A 23,296-nucleotide genomic window follows, 5' to 3' on the forward strand; every position below is an offset into this window, starting at 1 on the left:
CCCAACTACTCGGGAGGCTGAGACAGGGAAATTGCTTGAACCTAGGAGGTGAAGTTGCAGTGAGCCGAGATCACGCCACTGCAGTCCAGCCTGGCGACAGAGTGAGACTCTATCTCAAAAAAAAAAAAGAAGAAAAGCAGTGAGAATAGACCTGTGAGTGAAATTTCTGCACTTAAGGAGCAAAAAGGATAGAGGAGGCAACTGAAGAAGTCAGGAGGAGAATGATAGTGGGCAAGGTCACAAAAGCCAAGGAACAAATTTCAGTTTAGATAATAATAATATTAGCTCATATTTATGAAACATTTGCTATATTCTAGACAGTCTTCAAAATTCTTTAGATGCGGTAACATTTAATTTTCAATACAGCCTATTAGGGTAGGTGCTTTTATTATACTTGTTTTTACAGATGAGGACACTAAAGCTTAGAGAGGTTCATTAACTTTCTCCCCAAAGTTATAGAGCTATTGCAAGGCAGTGAAGCCCATGCTGTAACACGTGAATTTGGATCCAGAGCCTATGTTTTCAGTCACTATAAGATATTGTCACAATATTAGGAAAATGCTACTGAGGCTGTAAACTGACAAAGAGGCACTTGGATTTAGTGATCATAAGATGGATTACCTAAATAAACTATTTAATAAATGGTTTCAGTGGTTTGTATATTCATTTAGCAATCTTTGCTGAGTGCCTGCTCTGTGTTAGACACTAAGTTAAGTGCTGAGTATAGAAATGAATAAGATTAGTCTTAATACACAAGGAGATCACCTTTTTGACTACATATGTCTGTCCCTGGGAGTCTGGTTTATTCTCCCAAACAAGTGCATACGAATTTTGGGGTGGAAGGGAGGAATTAGCAAGTAGTGGTTAACAGGCATGTCATTTGCAAAGCTTTTTCAGGTCAGCTTTGCTCCCTCACCTAGGTTGAAAGCAGCTGTGCTAGTGTGAGGAGATGTGTGCCAGATTTGGGGGTTGAGAATATGGGGTAAGAAAAGTACCCTGGGTTTGTTAAGAGCTGTCAGGGTGGATGCTTTAAAAATCAGTGGGAGTTAAAGTGATTGCCTAGTAGCAGTGAAGACCCAGGTGAGACACTAGACAGCCTGATCCATCTACGTCTTGCAAATTTTTTTAGCTGTGATCTGCCAAGGTGGCAAAGGATGGCGGAAGAGGCAGCAGGAGATTGCCTATGTTGATATTTTAGTATCCTCAAGGGACCAGAATTTCATCTGTGGATTTCTTCTTAGCTTCCCCTAAAGAGATGTGGAGAAGTAATATGTAGCAGTTGTTGGAAAATGGATTTGGGATGCTAGATCCAAGTACCATGAAATTTGTAAACTATTTAGTAGTTATGGATCCATTGTTATTGCATAGAGCTAGAAGTGCTACATTTTGTTGGGGGCTTGTGAAAGGGTTTTTTTCCCCCTAATATACAAGAAAATGGATATTGCTTAAATCTATTTTCACCTTCTTACTATCAACATGAACTTGAACTATGAACATATCAACAGAAAGTAGTGAGAGTCTGGATACATTTTCTTTTGAAAAGACTGCAGATAGAGCAATAACTATTGACGGAAGTATGTAAAACTTAGAAACAGGACTAATTTTTACCCAAAAGAATTTCTTAATACACTTCCCTGCAGATAAATAAAGCAGATATCCAAAAGCTCTAAGTGATATTTCTCTATCTGAACATAAACATATGTCTCCCTGTCCCAAACTGTGTGTGTCTGCAGAAGAGTGCATGGAGCTTAGCCATTGGAAGCCTTTTCCAAAAATAATGTAAACAAAATTCAAATAGTGACTAAAGGACTTGTTACAGCATTTAAATGCTATAATATAACAGCTCACAACAAGTATACTTAGTACCAGGCACTGTTCCAAGTACTTTATGTGCACAGTCATCCCTCATTATACACAGGGGATTCGGCGCATACTCAAGTCTCACAGTCAGCCCTGTGGAACCCACTTACATGAAAAGTTGGCCCTCCATATATGTGGGCAATACTGTATTTTCCATCTGTATTTGGTTAAAAAAAATGTGTGTCTAAGTGGACCCACACAGTTCAAATTGGTCTTGTTCAAGGATCAACTGTATTAACCGACTTTATCTTCATAATTACCCTGTAAGGCAGGTACTCCTATTGTATCTATTTCACAGGTGTGAAGATGGAGGCACAGGATGATTATCTTGCCCAAGATCACAGAGCATTCTAGCTCCAAGGGCCTGACTCTCTGCCACCACACCGTAGCTGCCATTCTCTATCATGATTTATGGTTAAAGGACATTGCATGCAAATTAGGCTATACAGTGGAAAGTGTGTTGGGCAAACTCTTAAAAAGAAGAAAACATTTCTTTCTGCTTTTGCCACTGCCTATTTACTGTTCTCCCAGTTTCCAGTTTTTTTTCTAAGGGAGAGTAAGTGTGGTTTGTAGTTATGTTTTTTGACCTAACTTTTGCAGAGAGAAAGGATAGTGCCAGGTTGTAGTTAGAACACTGGAATCAGTTGTTGTTTTGTTGTTCTTAAGTACAGACAGATGACTTCTCACAAGATGAGGAAATGCCCTCATCTCTTTATACAAGTCAGCTTTTCTGTTGTTACGCTTTTAAAGGCTTGAGCATCCCTATTTATGACCTGTTTGGGAACCTTATAATGTACATGTCTACCTGAGTTTTTGGATTTTTCTTCCCAATCCCACTAGTATAATGGATGGAAATGGAGGTGTTGGAGGGGTCATGGCTGATCTATTTCTTTCTAGGCAGGAGAGGAAGAGAACTGATACCTGTTGCTAGGGAAGACTAATGGCAAGAAATGGACTTGTTTTCAAACAGTCTGATATTCTAAACTAGCAGTTAGAGAGTAGCTATCTCATGCAAAGCAGTCTTCTGAGCTCTGTGGAGGCACATACTAAGAATTAAATAGCAACGAGCTCTTACATGAAAACTATAGTTTACAACAGGGGTTGAAAAACTATAGCCAACAGGCCAAATCCAGCCTGTCACCTGTTTTTATGCTGCCCACAAGCTGAGAATGATTTTTACACTTTTAAACAACTGAAAAAAATTAAATAATATTTTGTGAAATGTGGAAATTACATGAAATTCCAAATTCAGTGTTTATAGGTAAAGTTTGATTGGAACACAACCCCACTCATTTGTTAATGTATTGTCTGTGGCTGCTTCTGGCTACAATAGCAGAATTGGCTAGTTGCTGTGGAGACTCAATGGCCTATTACAGAAAAAGTTTGTAAACCCCTGTTTTACGGAGTACTTTGATACACATGTTCCTAGGGTCATCTTGACAGTGTACAGCATAGGTAAGGCAAGTATTCCCCTTCCTATTCTATAGATGAAAAGGGGAGGTTTAGATAGTGACCCTCCCGAAGTCCCAAGACAAGGCCACAACTCAGCTCTGGGCCTTTTGCATCTATAATACGGGACTCTGGTTTTTTTCCTACTCTTCTGTACTGCATCCACCCGAGACACACTTTTGTTGTAGCAAAATAAAATATACAGAAAAAGTGAGAACCATATTAACTGGCATGTTAGTGAGGATTTTTAATGACTAAAGCTTCATTTCCAGGTGCTGACTGGATTTTCCTTTAATGTGACACTGATTCCCAAAATAGAAATTTGAGAACATACTCCACCTCTGGTTAAATTAATTTGGTTGAACAGAGATTTCCATCGTTTCCTTGGAAACTGGTTTCTGGTGATATCGTAGCTCCCTCAGGGATTTTTAAAAAATGGTAGTGCCTTTTAACAGATGTCCTTGCTAGACTGCCCCTGGGTCTTTGAACATCCATTGAGTGGGCTACATATCTTCATTTCTGTCTGACAAGCCTTAATCTGTTCCCTGGAAATTTAGTATCACTGCCACCAAGCGGCTGAACTTCTGATTTGTTTGTTTTTACCAATTAAATTTCTAATAATCTCTAAATGAAACCAGTGTTCCCTTTTTCAGACTATGCCTACTTCAGGAGGCCAGATATTGGGCAAAACAGGCTGGTTTCTTCTAGTAAAGCATTTAGAAAATATTGCCTATTAAAAAATATTTTATGACTTCCTGCTGGGCTGGTTTTAAGTGAAATATGGTGGGGAGATTTATTTACAGTTCTCTCTGTGTGTGTCTTTCTCTTCCCTTTTCTCTAATGAAGCTCAAAGCATCAGGCCGTTTATCAGAGATAATTATACAACAGATGGAGTTTTTCTGATATATAATAGTCTCAGAGTGGAAGATTCTTTCCCATAATGAAGAATGCCCAAACTTTAAATGTCTCTTTTGATTTTAATTTAACGGTGTTTTTTTTCCCAGTGCATTTATTTATTTATCCTGAAACTGGTTCTGCAAAGCATGCTGCTTTCATTAGGGCTGTGTTCTGAAAAGATTGATACTTTGCAGTACAGTGGGATAATGTACAGTTATATGCTGTTTTGAAGAGCCATAATTTATCAGAAATCATTGTGTGAGATCATTAAGTTAATCTCTGTCAAAATGCAGGACTTGAGCAGTTCAGAAGTGTTTTCTTATAGAAATTCTTTCTGTTCCATAATGTCAATTGGGTAGGAACTTGTTTAAGTACTGGTAGTGTCATCTGACCTTCCATTTGTAGTCAAAATACGAACCAGATTAAAGCAAAACCATGATTTTTAAGTTACTCATTTTCTGGCTTGCTTTTCTTTTTCATAACTTTTAGTCCTATTTTTAAGTATGCAAGTAAAGCATGACTACATTCTCAGTTTTTGAATTACAAAGACACAGGTTTAGATAGACTAGAATATGAAAATATTCTAACGTCACCACCATCAATCACCACCACCCAATTCCTACTTTTTACAGGAATAACCACTGTTTTTTCGTTTTGGGTTGTATTTTTTCTATGCAGCTGTGTGCATGTTTACATACAATATTTTATTTTGGCCGGGCGCGGTGGCTTGCACCTGTAATCCTAGCACTGTGGGAGGCTGAGGTGGGCGGATCACCAGGTCAGGAGTTCAAGACTAACCTGGTCAACATGGTGAAACCCCGCCTCTACTAAAAATACAAAAATTAGCCTGATGTGGTGGCAGCCTCCCGAGTAGCTATAATCCCAGCTACTCGGGAGGCTGAGGCAGGAGAATCACTTGAACCCGGCAGGCGAAGGTTGCAGTGAGCTGAGATCATGCCACTCCACTCCAACCTGGGCAACAAGAATGAAACCGTCTCAAAAAAAAAAAAAAAAAAAAAAAAAGATTTTATTTTTATATAAATGAGAGCATACTATATATATTGTTTTGTAACTTGCTTTTTAACTTAACATATTTCAGAGATCTTTCCAAGTCTACGCGTGGAGATCTGCCTTACTTCTGCATAATATTCCATATTGCCCTTATCATCCTTTTCTCTACTGTCTCCTCTGGAGGCTGTTTTTAATATTTCACTATTATAAGCCATGTCAAGTAAACATTTTTGTACATGGCTAATGGTGCATATGTTATTTTTCCATGGTAAATACATAGAAGAGGAACTAACAAGTCAGAGAATATGTATATTTAAAATTTCGATTTGCATGGCAATATTAACCTCCAAAATGACTGTATGACTTTCTATTCCTAAGAATGATGTTTGAGAGTGATTGTTTACCACAGCATTACCAACATTAGGTGGATTGTTATCTTTGTTTGTTCCTTTTTATTTATTTATTTTGGTAAGTTGGGCAAAAGAATAGCTCATTTTAACTTGTGTTTTCCAGACATCTCCTGGTGGTGAGATTGAGCATTGTTTTATATGTTTGTTAGCAATTGATAAGTCTCCAGTGATTGGCCTATCAGTGTTGTTCTTTGCTTATTTATTTTTTATTAGCTATTTTTTTTTACTGATTTGTACGAATTCTTTATTTTTTTAAATATGTAACAAATTCTGGATGAGTATTTGTTACATATATTGCCAGTTTCTTTTGGTATGTTACTTGGCTTTTAATTTTCATTTAGGTGCCTCGTATTCATGAAAATTTTTTAAATTTTAATTTAAATCTGTTGGTCTTTTGTCTTCTAGCTTTCTGTCTTTCTTAGAAGGCTGTCTGAATCATAGTTATAAAAATATTTTTCTATATGTGTTTAAATACTTTCATAGTTTATCTTTTTCTATCATTAGCTCTTGAGCCCATCTGGGATTTATTTTGTATTTAAGGCATAGAGATTTACCTTTATTATTTTTTTTCCAAGTGGATAACCAGTTATGCAAAAACCATTTATTGAATAGTCCTGGTTTAAAATGCTAATACTATTACATAAACATACATCTGTTCCTAGGCTCTTTATTTTGTTTTATTGGTCAACCTGTATATTTCTGAAACTGAAATATAGCTTTATAGTATCTATCAGTATCTTCTGATTTGGATTATATTGAATATATAGATTTATTTAAGAATAATTGACATTTTGATACACTTTTGGGTCTTCTCATAAAGGAATATAGTTTGTCTTCATTTATTCAAATCTTCTTCTGTGTTCTTGATAAGATAATGTCATCCCTGCACAAGTTTAGAGACTAAGCACCAAATTAGCAGTCTTTATTTTATGCTACTTTGCTCTGTCTCAGAGCACCTAGCACACTGCTAGCATAGTACTCAATAAATGGTTACTGATTTAAATATTTAGGAAAAGTTTTGTTTTTAGTTTTTCTTACTTTTAGAAACCTACTTTGTGTGTTTTGATACATTAAAGAAGGGGCTTCTCATTGCCTGTGCCTGATTTTTGAATATTCTTTTATAATTTTATATTCTTTTATAATTTTCTGTGCCATACAATAACCGCAAGACAGAGCAACTCAAAAAAGGCAGTATCCCTACCAAATTTTGAAAATTTGGATGCTTTGTGGTGGTAACAATTCATCTCAGACTTTTGGAATAATGGGAGTCTTTTCTGTTTCTCTCTCTCTCTCTCTCCCCCCCCCCCCCCTTTCTTCTGTACAAATAGGCACTTGCCTGTTGTAAAATAACCATTTTTGCTTGTTGGTATTTATCACCTAAATTTCCCTCTTTAAGATTCCCCTTTGCAAGACAGAATACTAGCAAGCTTTTAATACTTATTTTCAAAGGTCCCTTAAGAAATCTGCAAATCTAAAAGGTTAGTTTCCCAAAAGATTACCTCAGTCACATGTGAGATTATACAATTACTGATACTCAAACTAGGTTTTGAAGCAACATCATCACTGGCCCCCCTGCACCCAATATGAATTTCTTTAAATGTTCTTATTAAATTAAATGCTCTGTCCTTCTCTGTGAAAGTAAAGGTCATGGTAAACAACCACACTTCACACAGCTTTAGCTCTTGCACTTTTCATATTTTTATTTTGTCTCGTTACAAGTAGTATGTGACACTGTGCTGATTTTAAATTAAATCTAAGCTTTATTTATGACAAAAATGTTTGGCTGGAAAAAAAAAATAAGGACATTTATGTGAATGTGTTGAAGCAGCCATTTTAAGCTTACATAAATATATTTTAATTGTGCTTGTGAACTTCTTTCTGAAAATTCAGAGCTGCCAATGCCAAAAAATGACTATGTAACTGTACATTTTGTATTCATGGCCTCTGTTACTTTATAAACCATCTCACTTTTTGATCCATCAAAAAGGTGATTATAGATTTAATAAAAACAATAGGATGCCACCTTAGTGAGGAATTTTTAAAATTCTAAAATATCAGTATAACCCCTTCACTACGCAATTGAAATTGTGACATTTTCAACTATTAGTTGCAAAGAGAGATCCTATTATTGAGACCTGACAGTGTTCACTTCTGTCTGTAAAGCAAGACGGTTGGACTAAGGTAATTTCCATTTAGTGTCACTCATCATGTTCTAGCTGTGGTACAGCTAACTATGGGAGAGGCTCAGCAGAGAGGCAGAGGAGAAGGGCACCTGTGTTCCAAGTTGTTTTTACAAGTCCATGGAACAGTACCTGTGGCCTGAATAGATGTCTTTTTTTTTTTTTTTTTTTTCCTGAAGCCTCTTAGGAAGAACATGCACCAGTCATTTCCCTTTCTAAAGAAAGCATTGCAACCTTCTTTCAGTAGCTGCTGCAGGCTGAGATTTATGAGAATACTCTTGCTAGCTGAACTATGTTTGAAAAAACAAACAAAAAAAATCTCTTCCAGTGCTGAGTGGTGTCTCCATTAATGTTATGAGAATCATGGTTGTGTTGATGGTAAAATGCAAATGATGCAAATGTAGAAATTGGAGTTGGGCCTTAGTTAAGCCTGTAAATAGTCAGAAGTGAAGCCTAAATTGGAGAGGTGACAGCCCCTGATTTTGTGTTCATATTAAATAATGCTTTGTCACAAGAGAAAAACAAAACAATGTCTAAAATTAGTAATGATTTTATTAGCCAGGTGGTATTTTGACCTCTAACAAAATGGGGATAATTCTATTTTTATCCCCAAGAGGGTGATGATGTTTTAGAATGTCACTGTTAATTGCTGTTGGGCTTTATCACATTTTGAAGTATCGGTGGTAAGCGTTTGTCAGCATCTTTACATATGGAAAGGTATAGGATTCTAGGTGAGAGATTACATCTGAAAAACTAAAATTGAACATATGTAACTGCTGACCCAGAATCCTTTGAGAGTTCCATGAAACATGTTTTTACTCTTCTTATATACATAGCAGAAATGGAATGTCTTGGTTTGAAATTTTGACTAGTTTATTCCACTATCCCTTGCCTTTATTTACTTAAATATTCATATTTTGTTGAGACTGGGAAACCTTTTTACTGTTATTTACACTTAGTACATCAGTTGATTTCTGCAAGACTAGAAATAAGTCAGTTGGCATGTAAGGAGTATGGGGAAATTGGATCTTATATTAACCTTTAGATTCACTTGTTCTGTACCAGTGGTTCTCAAATGTGGTCCAGAGACCTATAGAGGTCCCCAGGTCCCTCTCAGGGCATCCATGAGATCTTTCCTTTTCCAACTACATATTTATGTAGTAGTGGGCTTTCTTCGTATTCATATAAACAGATTAAATACAGATATAGACATGAAAATCCAAGTATCTTCCTTTAAGCCAGGCCACTCTCACTATTTTTTAAGTTGCAGTTATTTTTCATAAAAGAGAAAGTTTTTATGTTGAAGTGTAATTATTTTAATTTTAAATGAAAACATAATTTTTGTCAAGTTATAATTTCATATGGGATAAATATCAATGATATAAGCCACATAAACAAAAGTTTTTTAGTGTCCTCAGTAATTTTTAAGTGTTAAAAGTTCTCAAGACAGAAAAGTTGAGGACTGCTATGCTGGTAAAGAAGTTACAGAAGAAAAGCTTGGAGTTAGCAGAGATTGGTTCATGAGGCTAGGAAAAGAAGCCATCTCCATAAAAGTGCAAGGTGAAGCAGCAGTTGCTGATGTAGAAAGCTGTAGCAAGTTACCAAAAATGCCTAGCTAATATCGCTGATGAAAGTGACTACACTAAACAGCAGATTTTCAAAATAGCCGAAATAACCTTCTATTGGAAGAAGATGCCATCCAGGACTTACAGGAGGAAAAGTCAGTCCCTGGCTTCAAAGGACAGTATGACCCTCTTTTAGGAGCTAATGTAGCTAGTGACTTTAAGTGGAAGCCAGTGCTTATTTACCCTTCTGAAAATCCTAGGTCCATTAAGAATTCTGCTGCATCCACTCTGCCTGTGTTTTGTAAATGGAACAACAAAGCCTGGATGACTGCACATCTGTTTATAGCATCATTCACTGAATATTTTAAGCCTACTGTATAGACCTACTGCTGATAAAAAAAAAAATATTCCTTTCAAAATACTACTGCTCATTGACAATACACCTTGTCACCCAAGAGCTCTGATGGAGAGGTACAAGGAAATTTATGTTTCCATGCCTGGTAACACAGCATTGATTCTGTAGCCCATGGATTAAGGAGTCATTTTGACTTTTAATTCATAATTATCTAAGAAATACATTTTACAAGGCTATAGCTGCCATAGATACTGATTCCTCTCATGGATCTGCCAAAGTAAATGAAGATCATCTGGAAAGGACTCACCATTCTAGATGCCGTAAAGACCATTTGTGATTCATGGGAAAAGGTCAAAATATCAACATTAACAGAAGTTTGGAAGAAGTTGATTCTAACCCTCATGGATGATTTTGAGGGGTTCAAGACTTGGGCAGAGAAAATAATTGCAGATGTGGTGGAAATTACAAGAAGAGTAGAATTAAAAGTGGAGCCTGATGAGGTGACTGAATTGTTGCAATCTCGTTATAAAACTTTAATGGATGAGGAGCTGCTTCGTATGATTGAGCAAAGGAAAGTGGTTTCTTGAGATGGAATCTACTCCTGGTGAAGATGCCGTGAACATTATTGAAATGGCAACAAAGGATCTAGAATATTACATAAACTTAGTTGATAAAACAAGAGCAGAGTTTGAGAGGATTGACTTCAATTTTGAAAGAAGTCCTGTGGGTAAAATGCTGTCAAACAGCATTACTACAGAGAAATCTTTTGTAAAAGGAAGAGTCAGTTGATGTGGCAGAGTTGTTTTTTTGTTTGTTTTGTTTTGTTTTTTGAGACAGAATCTCGCTCTGTCGCCCAGCCTGTAGTGTAGTGGCACAATCTCGGCTCACTGCAACCTCCACCGCCCAGGTTCACGCCATTCTCCTGCCTCAGCCTCCCAAGTAGCTGAGACTACAGGTGCGTGCCACCGCACCCAGCTAATTTTTTGTATTTTTAGTAGAGATGGGGTTTCACCGTGTTAGCCAGGATGGTCCTCAATCTCTTGACCTTGTGATCCGCCTCCCTCGGCCTCCCAAAGTGCTGGGATTACAGATGCGAGCCACTGTGCCTGGCCTCGTTTTCTTTTTTTAAGAAATTGCTGCAGCCACACCATTTTTCAGTAGCTACCACCACCTGATCAGTTAGCAGCCATCAACATTGAAGTAAGATCCTTCACTAGCAAGAAGAGTATGAATCACTGAAGACTCAGATGATCATTAGCATTTTTTTTTTTAGAAATAGAGTTTTTTTAAATTAAGGTATGTACATTTTTAGACATCATGGTGTTGCACACTTAATAGAGTCTACAACATAGTATAAACTAATACATATGCATTGAGAAGCCAAAAAATTTGTGCAACTCGAACTTTATTGCTGTATTTATTGTGGTGGTCTGGAACCAAACCCATAGTATCTCCGAGGTATGCCTGTAATTGTTTAGGGGAGTTAAGGTGGAGTGGTAGTAAGATTTTGTTGAGAAAGAAGCCCTTATTAACAAAATAGATAAGCTACCAATTGCAACTTCTGACCCACTTTGAAAATTCCCTTCTCAGAAATTACTAATTTGGATCTAAATAGTGTGAAACATCATGTACTGAGTTAGGATTAGAACCTCTAACTCTGGGAGATTAACGCTTAGATTCTGTAAAAAGCTTTGTAAATGGTTTAATTTGGAAGTTTCGTTTGGAGAAATAAGAGGGCTATTATCTGTGTTGAAGAATTTCTGTAAACTTGGATTACAATTCACTATATCTTTATGTATCCTTGTTTTTAATCAATGGTGCTTTTCAAACTCAATTATATTGACAGATAGGTATATCCTTTCTGATTAAAACAATTCAGGAATTCCAGGTTTAGGGTGAGGTTGGAGATTAGGGTTTTCTGAAGAGATGACTTCTTGTGCATTCTACTATGTACTGGATACTCATTAAATACTGTCAGTTCTTTGCTATTTTAAATCTCTGTGTTTATATTGAAGGCTAAAGGAGGAATATTTTACTGCTCAAGAAATATATATTATTTGAATTTTTTGAAGATAATTTTACATTCTAAACATGGACACATCAGGAAACAGTGTAGTTTATTTCACTATCTCCATTGCATAGATTTGTTGAGGTTTATTTTGTCCTTTTTTATTTTTTTAAGAAGAAGCCTCTTCAAGAAATTCTTAATAAGATATCCTGAATCTCTCTGCCCAGGGAGGCTTAGGAGGAAAAGAAAAGACATTCTGAATCTCTACAGAGAGGAGAGAATTGCAGCTCTTTAATTTGTTGTCCAAAATTACCTTTAGAACTGTGAGTTTGGAAAAGTGAGATGCTGCAAAGGAAAACAGTGTACAGATTATGATAGAGTGGAATTGACAAGCTGGTTAAAAAAGGATGGTGCATTTTTAATTAGCCCACAGTGCCTTTAAAATAATTAGATACTTTTATGTAAATGTCATGTTAATTAAGAAAATTGAAGTGTTACAAATCTACAAAAGGAATGGCTATTTTTGTGTATTAATGTTTTGCAGTTACTGTGAAAGGACTGATTATTGCACTTCTGGCAATTTTTAGCTGACCAACTCCTTGATAGTCTATTTTTTCTAATTGATGTGCTATTATCTGTGTTGAAGATTTTTAGCACATGATTTAACTGCAGCCAGTGAGGGCTAGTGAAACCAGAAGCCAAAAATAACCAGTCATCACAGCTGGTTTAACAAAACTTTTCAGAGTAGATTGTTGATCTCCATTTCAAGGTTAAGAAGAAATGTTATTTTTCTGTATTTACTCAGCTGTGGAGTTTGAGGTTTGAGTGCATGAAAAGCTAAATGCAGCTATCCTCCAAACCACCATTCTCGCCTTCCTCCTCGAGTTGTAGTCTTCAACTAGCCGATGGGATTGACCACTACATGAGTAGGTAGACCTGAGTTTTTTGACATGCTCAGTAACTCTATAGGAGACTGGAAAAATACAATAATTCTGGTACTTCATTTTGAAATGTGTGTGTTGATAGTTAATGGGGTATCTTCATCTACTCCTGTTTTTGTAGGTTACAGTGAAGTGAGTATGCAGATTTGACCCATGTCTTCAACTTTATAGGGCTGCAGTCAATAATACTGTTTCCCTGGGAAAATCTACTACCATATTGCAAATGCTGTAACAATTTCTACTTGTTGGGAATACAGCTGAAGAATATAGTTTCATGGCTTTCATGTGGAATTGCAAATGTGATCCGCAGTGCTGCATTATATATGACACCTTTAATACAAGAATAGAAACATCCCTAGAAGAAGAGGTAGAATATTCACTCTTCTCTAGTCACAAACCACAGTTACCAGAGGCTTTATTCACTCTCAAACTCCAAACATTAAATTGTTGAAACTTGATGTTTTTTAAGGAAAAAGTCCTCTGAATGTAATATCAAATGCAAAATGTTAGTCTGTTAATAAGTATCTCCGGATAATGAAGAAACTTGAAAAAATTCAGTTATTTAATTTGCTTTAGCAAAAGAAAGCAAAAAGCATTCATGATGATTGGCTAAAAGTTATTTCAGGTTGGTTAATCTTGATATCATCTGGCTCAGAATCCCAAGAACCTGTCATATTAAGCAAGGAACTTTGTAATTTTTTTAGACATTAATAAACCCAAACTCAATTGCTGCTGATACAGGCTAGAAGATAATGGTTTGAATTGTTCTGTGCTTAGAAATACATTTATTGTCCCAACCTCAGTCCTCGTCAACACACACACATACACACTACATTCATCTATAGAACACACAATCATGAAGAGGCTTTCTTATCTCATTCTTTAGTTACTACCTCTGTCTACCCTGTTGTTTGGAAAGAAGAAGAAAGGTAAAAAATGGGAGTCAAGTTTACAGTGATTTATGGGGACTTACGCCAGCCACACTCTCAGGCATTAGAAAGTCCAGAAAGGAACTTTGACCCTCACTGTCAACTCTCAAAACTATTTTGTTTGCTGTAACCAAATGTTACCCATGTTATATTTTTATTGTTGTGGGCAGAAACCTGAAAACATTTTCTGTGAGTGGCCCTTAATTTCCTGCATTGATTTTAACAGAGTTGATTTGGAACTAACTGTAATTGTGTGGATGACAGTGCAGTTAGTGTAGAATATATGTGTGGTGCTGATACGTTCCTGTTCTCGGTTTTGGTGTTTCATAGGTTGTAGTTTGCCAGACCAAATTTAACTCTAAGTTCTCTGTTTATAACATTGCCCAATTATCAAAGCTGGGATATATTATTACTGCCAGGTACTCTTGCTGTCAGTTTGTGTTGGTTCAACTATGGTTCCATTTGTACTTTACTGTAATATAGTGAATACATTGGATTGGGTTGTTAGTTTAACAAGCTCTCTGGAGAACACCTTCATGATGATGCATGTTGAGATATGCTAGGCATCCTTAAAGTTATTTGCAGAAACCTACAGAAATTTATTCATTAGAAATTTTTAAAAGAATAAACTCTCAAGCTAAAGACAAGGTAAAGATTCTCTTATATGATAATCTTCTAGAACATTTGTAAATACGGGTGTTAATTCATGAGTCTCAGCCAGATTTCTTTAGGGGTTTTGATTTGACAGTTTCTCCTTTCTTATATAATTCTACTGGATGAATTATTTTATGTCCTTTTAAAAAAGGTATTTTGTTAGTTAAGCTGTTACTGACCCTTATGCACTGTGCAGCTCATGGTGTTATGGGAACTCAGTGATCTTGGCCAGATACTGAGTTAGGGGTAATCAGAAATTAGAACTGACTGGACTGTTAATATTTACATTGTGCTCAGCTAGTTTAGAAAAGTACAGTAACTTCCTCCTATGTCCACCCCAATCTATTACATCAAAATTTCCAGAGTCAGGGCTTGGGAACTTATATTTTTAAAAATGATCCCCAGGACTTTCTGGATGTTGGGAATGTTCTAATATTTTGATCTATGGCCGTTACACAGTATGTATGTGTTAAAATCCCTCAGGATGTACATTTAAGTTCTATACACATCATTCTAATATTGCATTCTCTCAAATGTTACACTCTAATTTTAAAATTTCCTTGAAAAAAACCAAACACCGCATTTTCTCACTCATAAATGAGAGTTGAACAATGAAAACACATGGACACAGGGAGGGGAACGTCACACACCAGGGCCTGTTGGAGGGTGGGGGTCTAGGGGAGGGATAGCATTAGGAGAAATACCTAATGTAGATGACGGGTTGATGGGTGCAGCAAACCACTGTGGCACGTGTATACCTGTGTGACAAACCTGCACGTTCTGCACACGTATGACAGAACTTGGTATTATATGTGTGTGTGTGTCTGTATACATATACATATACACACGCACACACATATATAAACTGTTACTCTTCTGATTAAATAGTTTGCAGTAGTCGCTTGATGAACATTATTAAGCATTCACTGTCTACATAGCAGTGACCCAACAGTAGATAACAGTGTGATTCTTGATCCTTGGGAACATAAAATCAAGTGGAAGAGAAAGTGATGATATATAATATAAAGTTTTATGGTTTATGATACCTTGCTGTACAGATGGTTCATCAAAAGTCACTTATTGGCAATTTTACTATTTCCATTTTTTTGTTTGTTTTGTTAAAGAAACTGAGGATTACTTATCCAAGATTACTCAGCAAGTAGAGAGTAGTTGTCAGACTTAAACTCAGTCTTCTAAAAAGCCTATACTTTTCAAGAAATAAGAAGGCTTCAATTAACAAAAACAAAGAAGCCTTACATGGAAGCAGAAGTTACAGCATTTTATGGAGCTACAGAAGCCAATCCCAGGAGGGTTTTTTTTTTTTTTTTTTTTTTTTTTTGAGACGGAGTCTTGCTCTGTCGCCCGAGCTGGAGTGCAGTGGCCGGATCTCAGCTCACTGCAAGCTCCGCCTCCCGGGTTTACGCCATTCTCCTGCCTCAGCCTCCCGAGTAGCTAGGACTACAGGCACCAGCCACCTCGCCCGGCTAGCTTTTTGTATTTTTTAGTAGAGACGGGGTTTCACCATGTTAGCCAGGATGGTCTCGAACTCCTGACCTCGTGATCCGCCCGTCTCGGCCTCCCAAAGTGCTGGGATTACAGGCTTGAGCCACCGCGCCCGGCCTCCAGGAGGGTTTTTGAGGATGTTGAGGCTGTGTTAGCTTTGCATGTCTCTCATTGTCTCTTCATGTTGCCTGTTTTCATGTCACAGTTTACCATTTGAACCTCTGGAATTTTAATTCATTACACTTTTTCTGGTGAATGTGACATTTGTAGAAAAATGTTCTGTTGAAATACTCTGCTCTCTGATCTGACTTTTGAAACTGCAATTTATTCTTGCCTTATTTTCAAATTCTTGTATTTCCAAGTAATACAAGCCAATGATGAATGTTCTCCTTCCTCATTACATATAGCATTTATTACCTGTTTCTTGTTCTTTGACACTTGGCCACTTTCCGTCTAGCTATTTATTGCTGTCATGTATTGTTCTTTATGTACAGAGGTTTTTTGGATTTTTGTTTGTTTGTTTTAAGAAAGATTATGATCTCCCTGACTGTGGAACTAACCTGTGTGGTGACACATAGTAGGTATTTGCTAAGTGTTCTTTGAAGTCAACAATGCACTTACTTGGTTTTTCCTCTTTCAAAATTTCCCTTCTGTGTCTTCTTACACTAACTAAGGGTTGTTGCTATTGTGGCCTTGTTATAGTAAAGAGTAAGCTAAGAGTGAACTTCTTAGGTGGGCTCTCCAAGTCCTTAAACCCATGAATCTCGGCACTGTGCACTCTAGGAACAGGTCTCAGAGCTCCTTCATCTTTCCCTCCTTTTCAGTGAGTAACTTATATGAATTCTTGTTGTAGGAGATACACAACTCTGCTAAGTAACCATGTTTTCCTTCTGCTAGTCACAGTCACCTGGGGACCCTTTTTAAAATAAATGTGTAAAGTTGCCTATGTGTTCTATTCCTTTATGATCACCACTGCCCATCCCAGGGCATGTCAGTGGAAAGTGTTGGGGTGTGTATCAGTATCAACCTCAAAATGTGTTGAAAGTCTTGATTTTGCAGAATGAAATTATTGATTTTCAAGCCTTCACTCACCCAGCAACTGTATCTCTTGCATACTCTTGAATTATGCTTATGCATCAGATCTCTGGGCCCACCAAGATTGCATAAAGGGCCTCTTGTTACCATATTTCTTATAATGAAACTAGATGTTCTTCCTTGGTCAGCAATGCTTTCTTCTATGTGAAAATGATTCTTATTTCTCCTGACAAGCAGTTTATTGTTTCTTAAGGCCCTCCCTTTCTTATTATGTAAGGCTAGTTTTTCTGTAAATTCCAAGGTAGAGTGACTGCTGAGATACCAACCTAAGAGAGAGTACTCCTGCTCATCGTTCTGTGGAGGAACGCATCTTTCCAAACTTGTGGGTAATTTCCTCTCACCTAGATCTGAATTCTAATTAAATTTTTATTCTTTAACTTGTTAACGTTATGTGAGACTTGGCTGTTTTTTTGTTGTTTTTTTGTTTTTATGAAAAGCATGTTATAATGTAGAAAGACTATGCATCTCTGTAGACTAAATTGCTGAACTAAAATTAGGTCCTTAGAATTAACCCACCACCACCGTCTTTCCTACTACTTCTCGTCATTGTATTTGCAGGTTGATCTTTTCCTTTTTAAGTTTCTCTTTACTCAGGAAAGCAACTATATGGACATGTAAAGGATGTGTCCTGACTGATGCACCTGCCTTTCTGTTTCTAGGTGGGCCATGCACAGACACAGCTCATGTCTCATTAATCACACCAACAAAAAGATCCTGTGGTACAGGTATGTACGTCATTCTTATGTGAATTCATCCTTATTTGAATTCTTCACAGAAGTTAGCAACTGGTTCTAACTTGGTGTGCTTGTCAGGGTCTCTGATTTCTTCCATCAGTTGTGAGGTGATACATTATGTGCTTAGTATTGACAGTGGAGTGTCAGCAGAGGTCAAGGTCAGAATGATGTTTCTGGGGAGTCAGATTGACTGAGTAAATGCTGGCAGCTAGATGCAAGAAGGTGGACATCAATATATACATAATTTCTAATATCTGAAGAATGTTATTAAGACATAACAGAAATGCACATCATTGCCCAGTTTGTAGTATGTAGCTAATCTGAGGGCCAAGATTGAAATTTTAATAGTTTTAATGTAGAAAATCAGTGTTTTAAATTGACTATTGTAGTATCCTAGTATTTTTGGAAAATTGTTTTCTGTCATTTGATTTAAAGCCATGGATATACTGAGATTTCTCTTTTTAGATGCAGAGTCCCAAAAACATCTTTGTGCATCTGTGGCATTTTTATTAAACATGAAGTCATGAATCTTGTGTCACTCTAAAGAGCAGTCAGAATACCCATTGTTCCCTTCGCCTATAGCTTAATTTATTTTAAGCGATATTTACCTTTTCTAATAATGCTGTCTGCTATTTAAAATATCTCAAGGATTATATTTGGAAGAGTCAAAATAATTGTATTGTTTTTCTAAAGGTCACAGTCAGAGTATTTTTCATAATTTAAAAAATCCTTGTAACTTAAAAAACCCAGCAGAAATAGCACAAACTATTTCCATGTACAAACTTAACACTGAAACCTCAGCTCCTTTAAATGCTCATAGTTTGATGCTAGGCCTCAGTCAGGCCCATGTTTGCATAGTTTCAAAGTAACATCCAGGCACTGAACTCTAAGGAACTCAATTGTACTCTTCTCTTCCAAATGACCAGCTTTGAGGTAGGGTAGGGGGTATAAGATAGTCTTGGCGTGCTCTTATCCCTCCTGTGCTCAGTTCCCAAGCTCCACTAGGTAGGGTAGATTTATCGTTTTTCCTGAGGTAGAAAAGAGCTGTGCCTGAAGTGAGATAGACCATCCTGATTTTAGCCAGTGGGAAGTCAGAGAGCCAACTACCTGCCCACTCCAGCCAGAAGCTTGAAAACATTCAGAGTCCTTTGATTTGAGGTCCAGCACTTCAAATGCACAGTACTTTAGTCTTTGTCTTTCCTTCTAATCTTGGCCCTCAGAGAAGGTTTTACTGTTAAGCACTACCACTATGTTCAGGTAGCAGTCAAGGAGTTGAACCTTGAACACACTGGGTCATCCTGAGAGGTTTAGGAAGGAGACTCATATACTCAGATGGTGAAACTAGCAGGAAACTCTGGTGAATATCATTTACTTGTGTCTGTCTCCTAGGTAGATCTGTTTCCTCCTCTCTGATCCCATACTATTTTGTGTATCTAAAACTAATAATGATATTTTTTATATGCTTACTACATTGCCAGGTACTATTCTCTATATTTTATATACACGGTGATTTAATCTTCACAACAGTTCTGCAAGATAGTTATTATAATTTCTCTTTTACAGATGAAAAAAAATGTGGGCACTCATAAACTTAAGTATATTTTCTGAGGTAATATTGCTAGTAAGTGATGGAGCCAAGACTTGGACACGGATCTTTAAGACACTAAAGCCTGCATTGTTTTCCCCTATATCATGCTTTTCATATTTCGTAATTGTTTCTTCTCCTAACCAGATTGTGGAAAAGCAGACTGTTGAATGAAATATGGAAAAAACAAAACATATATTTGGAAATATAGCATACAGTCAAGTAGTTTGAAAATGTGAGTTCTAAAATCACATCTGGTTTCAGATCTAAGCTTAGCCACTTACAAGTTGTGATTTTAAGTAAATAAGTCTACATCTCAAAATTTTGTTCTTCATCTGTAAAATAGGATGATAAATCTCCCAGGTTTGGTGTAAGAAAAAAAGAGTTTGCTCACATAGTAGACTTTCAATTACTGGTAGTTTCCATTGTCTTAATGAAGATTATGTCTTTATAGTGAGCCACCCTTTAGATGGTGTTGATAAACACATCAATGGGTATCTTAGGCAGAAGAAAGAGTAAAGTAGAAGTACTGGCATTCTTTGCTGTACTCAGTTTTATGACCTGATTTTATATTGATCATGTTCTTTGTTACGTGTTGGTATTATACTGGCAATTGAAGGTGGTAATATTTAGATCTCCATTAGTGAAATGATAGGCATTGAGCTCTCAGTCATACCTTTGTAGGCCTTCATTTAGGTGAATACATACCTCTCTTAACTAGAAAAAGATTGAGAATTTCTGACTTGGAAGGAAATTAATGCAATGTCCAGATCATCTCCTAAAAAGCCTGAAGGAAAGTTGAGATTTCTCAGCAATAGACATTAAAGGTCGTCAAGTTAAGCCGTCTGAAGACTGTTCTGTGCCCTCTTAGGCTAGCCAGACTGCCTCAGCCTTAAATATTGGCCCTGATTCTAAAGGACAGAGCTTCCTGATTTTGAGAGGTAAATTAAAGAATTTATTTTGAGAACCACAGGTTGACTGTCTTTGTCTCCATCTTTCTCTGTGTCCTGCAGTCAACAGGTTGCCCATGGTGGGGATTTCAATCATTTTTCTTCTGAACCACCAATTATTACTGTTATTTTGCTGGAATGTTCCTTGTAGCCTTTATGTCTAGGTTCTTCAAGTTAGGATTCATGTCTATGACATGTGCTGTACAGTGCTTCTATTATAAGGGGGTCTCCCAGACAGAAACCACATGGGCCTTCAGGCATAGATGGTAGTAAATAATCACTTTACAGTGGTGTCATTTCTTCGGAGACACAGAGTGAGACCTTAAGTGAGATCTTACCTACCTCCTCCCAGCCAGTCTATCCATACAAGTTTGGACCTAAAACAGCCTTGAGCTTCATAAATGATGTTTGTTAGAAAACGGATACTGATATTAGACTAAGGTGGTTCTTTAAGTCTGCTGTCTCTGACAAAGGGCACACAATGTACTGTCTGAGGTGTGTGGAGACAATAGCAAAAGCTCTTTATCTCAGCCTTAATTTATGTTTTGCAAATTCACTTTATTATATGTATATGTGTTCATACATTTACTTTTATTTATTTATTTTTATTTTTTAATAGAGACAAGGTCTTATTATGTTGCCCAGACTGGTCTCGAACTCCTGAGCTCAGGCAGTCCTCTCCCACAGTGCTAGGATTACAGGCATGAGCAACCTCTCTCAGTCTGCGGTTTATAAACAGTTTATAAACAGCAAATACACCCACAAATATATACATATTAAAGGTACATGGCCAATTAGATAGGACTATGCAGTTCAAAAAGGTTAGTGACTTCTTCAGTAAACAGATCATTTTCTTCTTAGTACTTTGAAAATTAGCTCTAAGGATTAGCATTAGACCCATTATTATGTGGTTCAGTAAGTGAAGACCTCAGTGGTTGATTAATCAGTCACGATTTGTATTTCAAGCAATTACAGTTTTGATCAGGTAAAGGGTATTGTCATATTTTAGAGGTGGGCAGCAGTGTAGCGTGGTTGGTCTACAACTATCAAAAGGAGAGAGGCAACTCTTTTTAAGAAATTGTTTTGTCATCACTGTGAGTCTATGACACAGATTGCAAAAAGTAGCTGTAGTAGCAAATGAAAGATCAGTTTGTCTTTGTGAGATAGATGGGAAAGACTTTTCTTTATATGATGGCTTTTAGCCAGACAGAATTATTACCAGTTAAACTCTGTAATCTTTAGATTTTTTTTTTTTTTTTTTTTTAAAAAGAAGCAACACCATGATCATGATCATTTTGGTATTTAAACAGAGAACAATTAGATAGATGAAGGGTGTGTGGTTGTCCCCACTCCACCCTACCCCTACCATCTTTGTGGAGTTCTAGGATCTCCACAGTCAATGAAGAGTTGAAAAGTACTGCCAAGTCCTAGGTTACTTTTGGTTAGAATGTGTGAGTTAAAGCACATCACACCTTCAGATTACTAGACAGAGTTTACATTTCTTCAGAGAGCTCAGAATTTTTCCACATGTTCTCTTGTTAATTCTCACAACATTCCTGTCAAGAACAAGTATTTTGTGAAGGAAAGAGATCACTTTCCTTGGCAACAAGCTACCAGAAGATTCCCTTTTGTCCATTTCTAACCATCAAGTTATACCTTCAGCTAATAAAATACTGTAACCAGAGTTATAGTCATCTCCTTTAGATAATTTTATTTGGAAGGTGTTTGGATATTTAGCTGGCTATCTTCATGACATTATGTTTTTATGTTTAAAGTGGGCACAGATTCAATGCAATCCCTATCCAAATACCAGTGACATTCTTCACAGAAATAGAAAAAAATCTTAACATTTATGTGGAACAACAAAAGACCCAGAATAGCCAAAGCTATCATACGCAAAAAGAACAAAATAGGAGGAATCACATTACGTGACTTCAATTTATACTACAGAGCTATACTAACCAAGACACCCTCAAACTGGCATAAAAAGATACGTAGACCAATGGAATGGAATAGAGAACCCAGAAACAAATCCACAGTGAACTCATTTTTGACAAAGTTGCCGAGAACGTACACTGGAGAAAAGAAAGTCTCTCCAATAAATGGTGCTGGGAAAACTGGATATTCATGTGCAGAAGTATGAAACAAGACCCCTGTCTCTCTCCACATACAAAAATAAAATCAAAGTGGATTAAAGACTTAAATCTGAAACCTCAAACTATGAAACTACTACAAGAAAACATTGGGAGAAACATCCAGCACATGTAGATAATATTCTCTCTGATAGACTTGAAAAAGGATGGTTAAAACATGCTGTGTGTATGTTTAAAATGTGATTATAATTAGTAGAGCAGCAAATAAAATAACTATTTGTGAGGCCATAGGGGAGCTGTAGAACTGTCTGAGGTTAAAGCAGATGGGACTAAGAACAGTCCTGTTAAATATCAAGGCAGTTTTTCTAGAAACTGTCATCTTTCCACCTTATAAGAAGCATGTTAATTCAATTTTACTTTATATCCCTCCCTCCCTATTTTGGGTTACCTGTTTTCCTTTCAGTGTGATAAACAGTGACATGAACTAGAATAGCTTTGTATTGTTCATTGTTTTTTTTTCCCCAAAAAAAGAGAACAGTTTTCCCCTTTTCTTGACTCACTTTTTTTTTTGAGACAGAATCTCTCTTTGTCACCCAGGCTGGTGTGCAGTGGTGCGATCTTGGCACACTGCAATCTCCCTCTCCCGGGTTCAAGTTATTCTCCTTCCTCACCCCGCCCCGCCAAGTAGCTGGTTTTACAGACATCTGCCACCACACTTGTATTTTTAGTAGAGACAGGGTTTCACCATGTTGGCCAGGCTGGTCTTGAACTCCTGACCTCAGCTGATCCACCCACCTCGGCCTCCTGATGGCAGGATGACAGGCATGAGCCACCGCACCCAGCCCTGACTCACTTCTTTTGTACGGCCTGTTTATGATATTGTTTCTTCTTGCAAAGACGAGAAGAAAACCCCTTTGATCTGGAAGTTAAGAGAAGATTGATGTGCTGAACACTTTCACGTCGGTGTTCGGAAGCCAGTTAAAGGGAAATGTTTCCTTGTTGTTAGGTTACCGAAAAGTTTATATGAGATTTTTAGAATTGATTCAGAAGCTAAAGAGTGTTGGTGTTAAATCAGAA

At 37.0% G+C, this 23,296-nt stretch overlaps 1 protein-coding gene across 2 annotated transcripts in view; it reads left to right on the forward strand.

Annotated features, from left to right (window-relative positions):
• Positions 1-23,296, forward strand: part of ZFAND3 (zinc finger AN1-type containing 3) — a 339,860-nt gene that overhangs the window by 251,435 nt on the left and 65,129 nt on the right. The window contains exon 4 of one of the 2 annotated variants that reach the window (XM_007972738.3): positions 17,517-17,582. The exons of the other annotated variant lie outside the window; for it this stretch is intronic. Coding sequence (XP_007970929.1) covers positions 17,517-17,582 — 66 coding nt within the window. The remainder of the gene's footprint in view (positions 1-17,516; positions 17,583-23,296) is intronic. 2 annotated transcript variants of the gene reach the window in all.

This window comes from Chlorocebus sabaeus, chromosome 17 (assembly GCF_047675955.1).
Source record: "Chlorocebus sabaeus isolate Y175 chromosome 17, mChlSab1.0.hap1, whole genome shotgun sequence".
In the NCBI taxonomy this organism is placed as follows: Eukaryota; Metazoa; Chordata; class Mammalia; order Primates; family Cercopithecidae; genus Chlorocebus; species Chlorocebus sabaeus.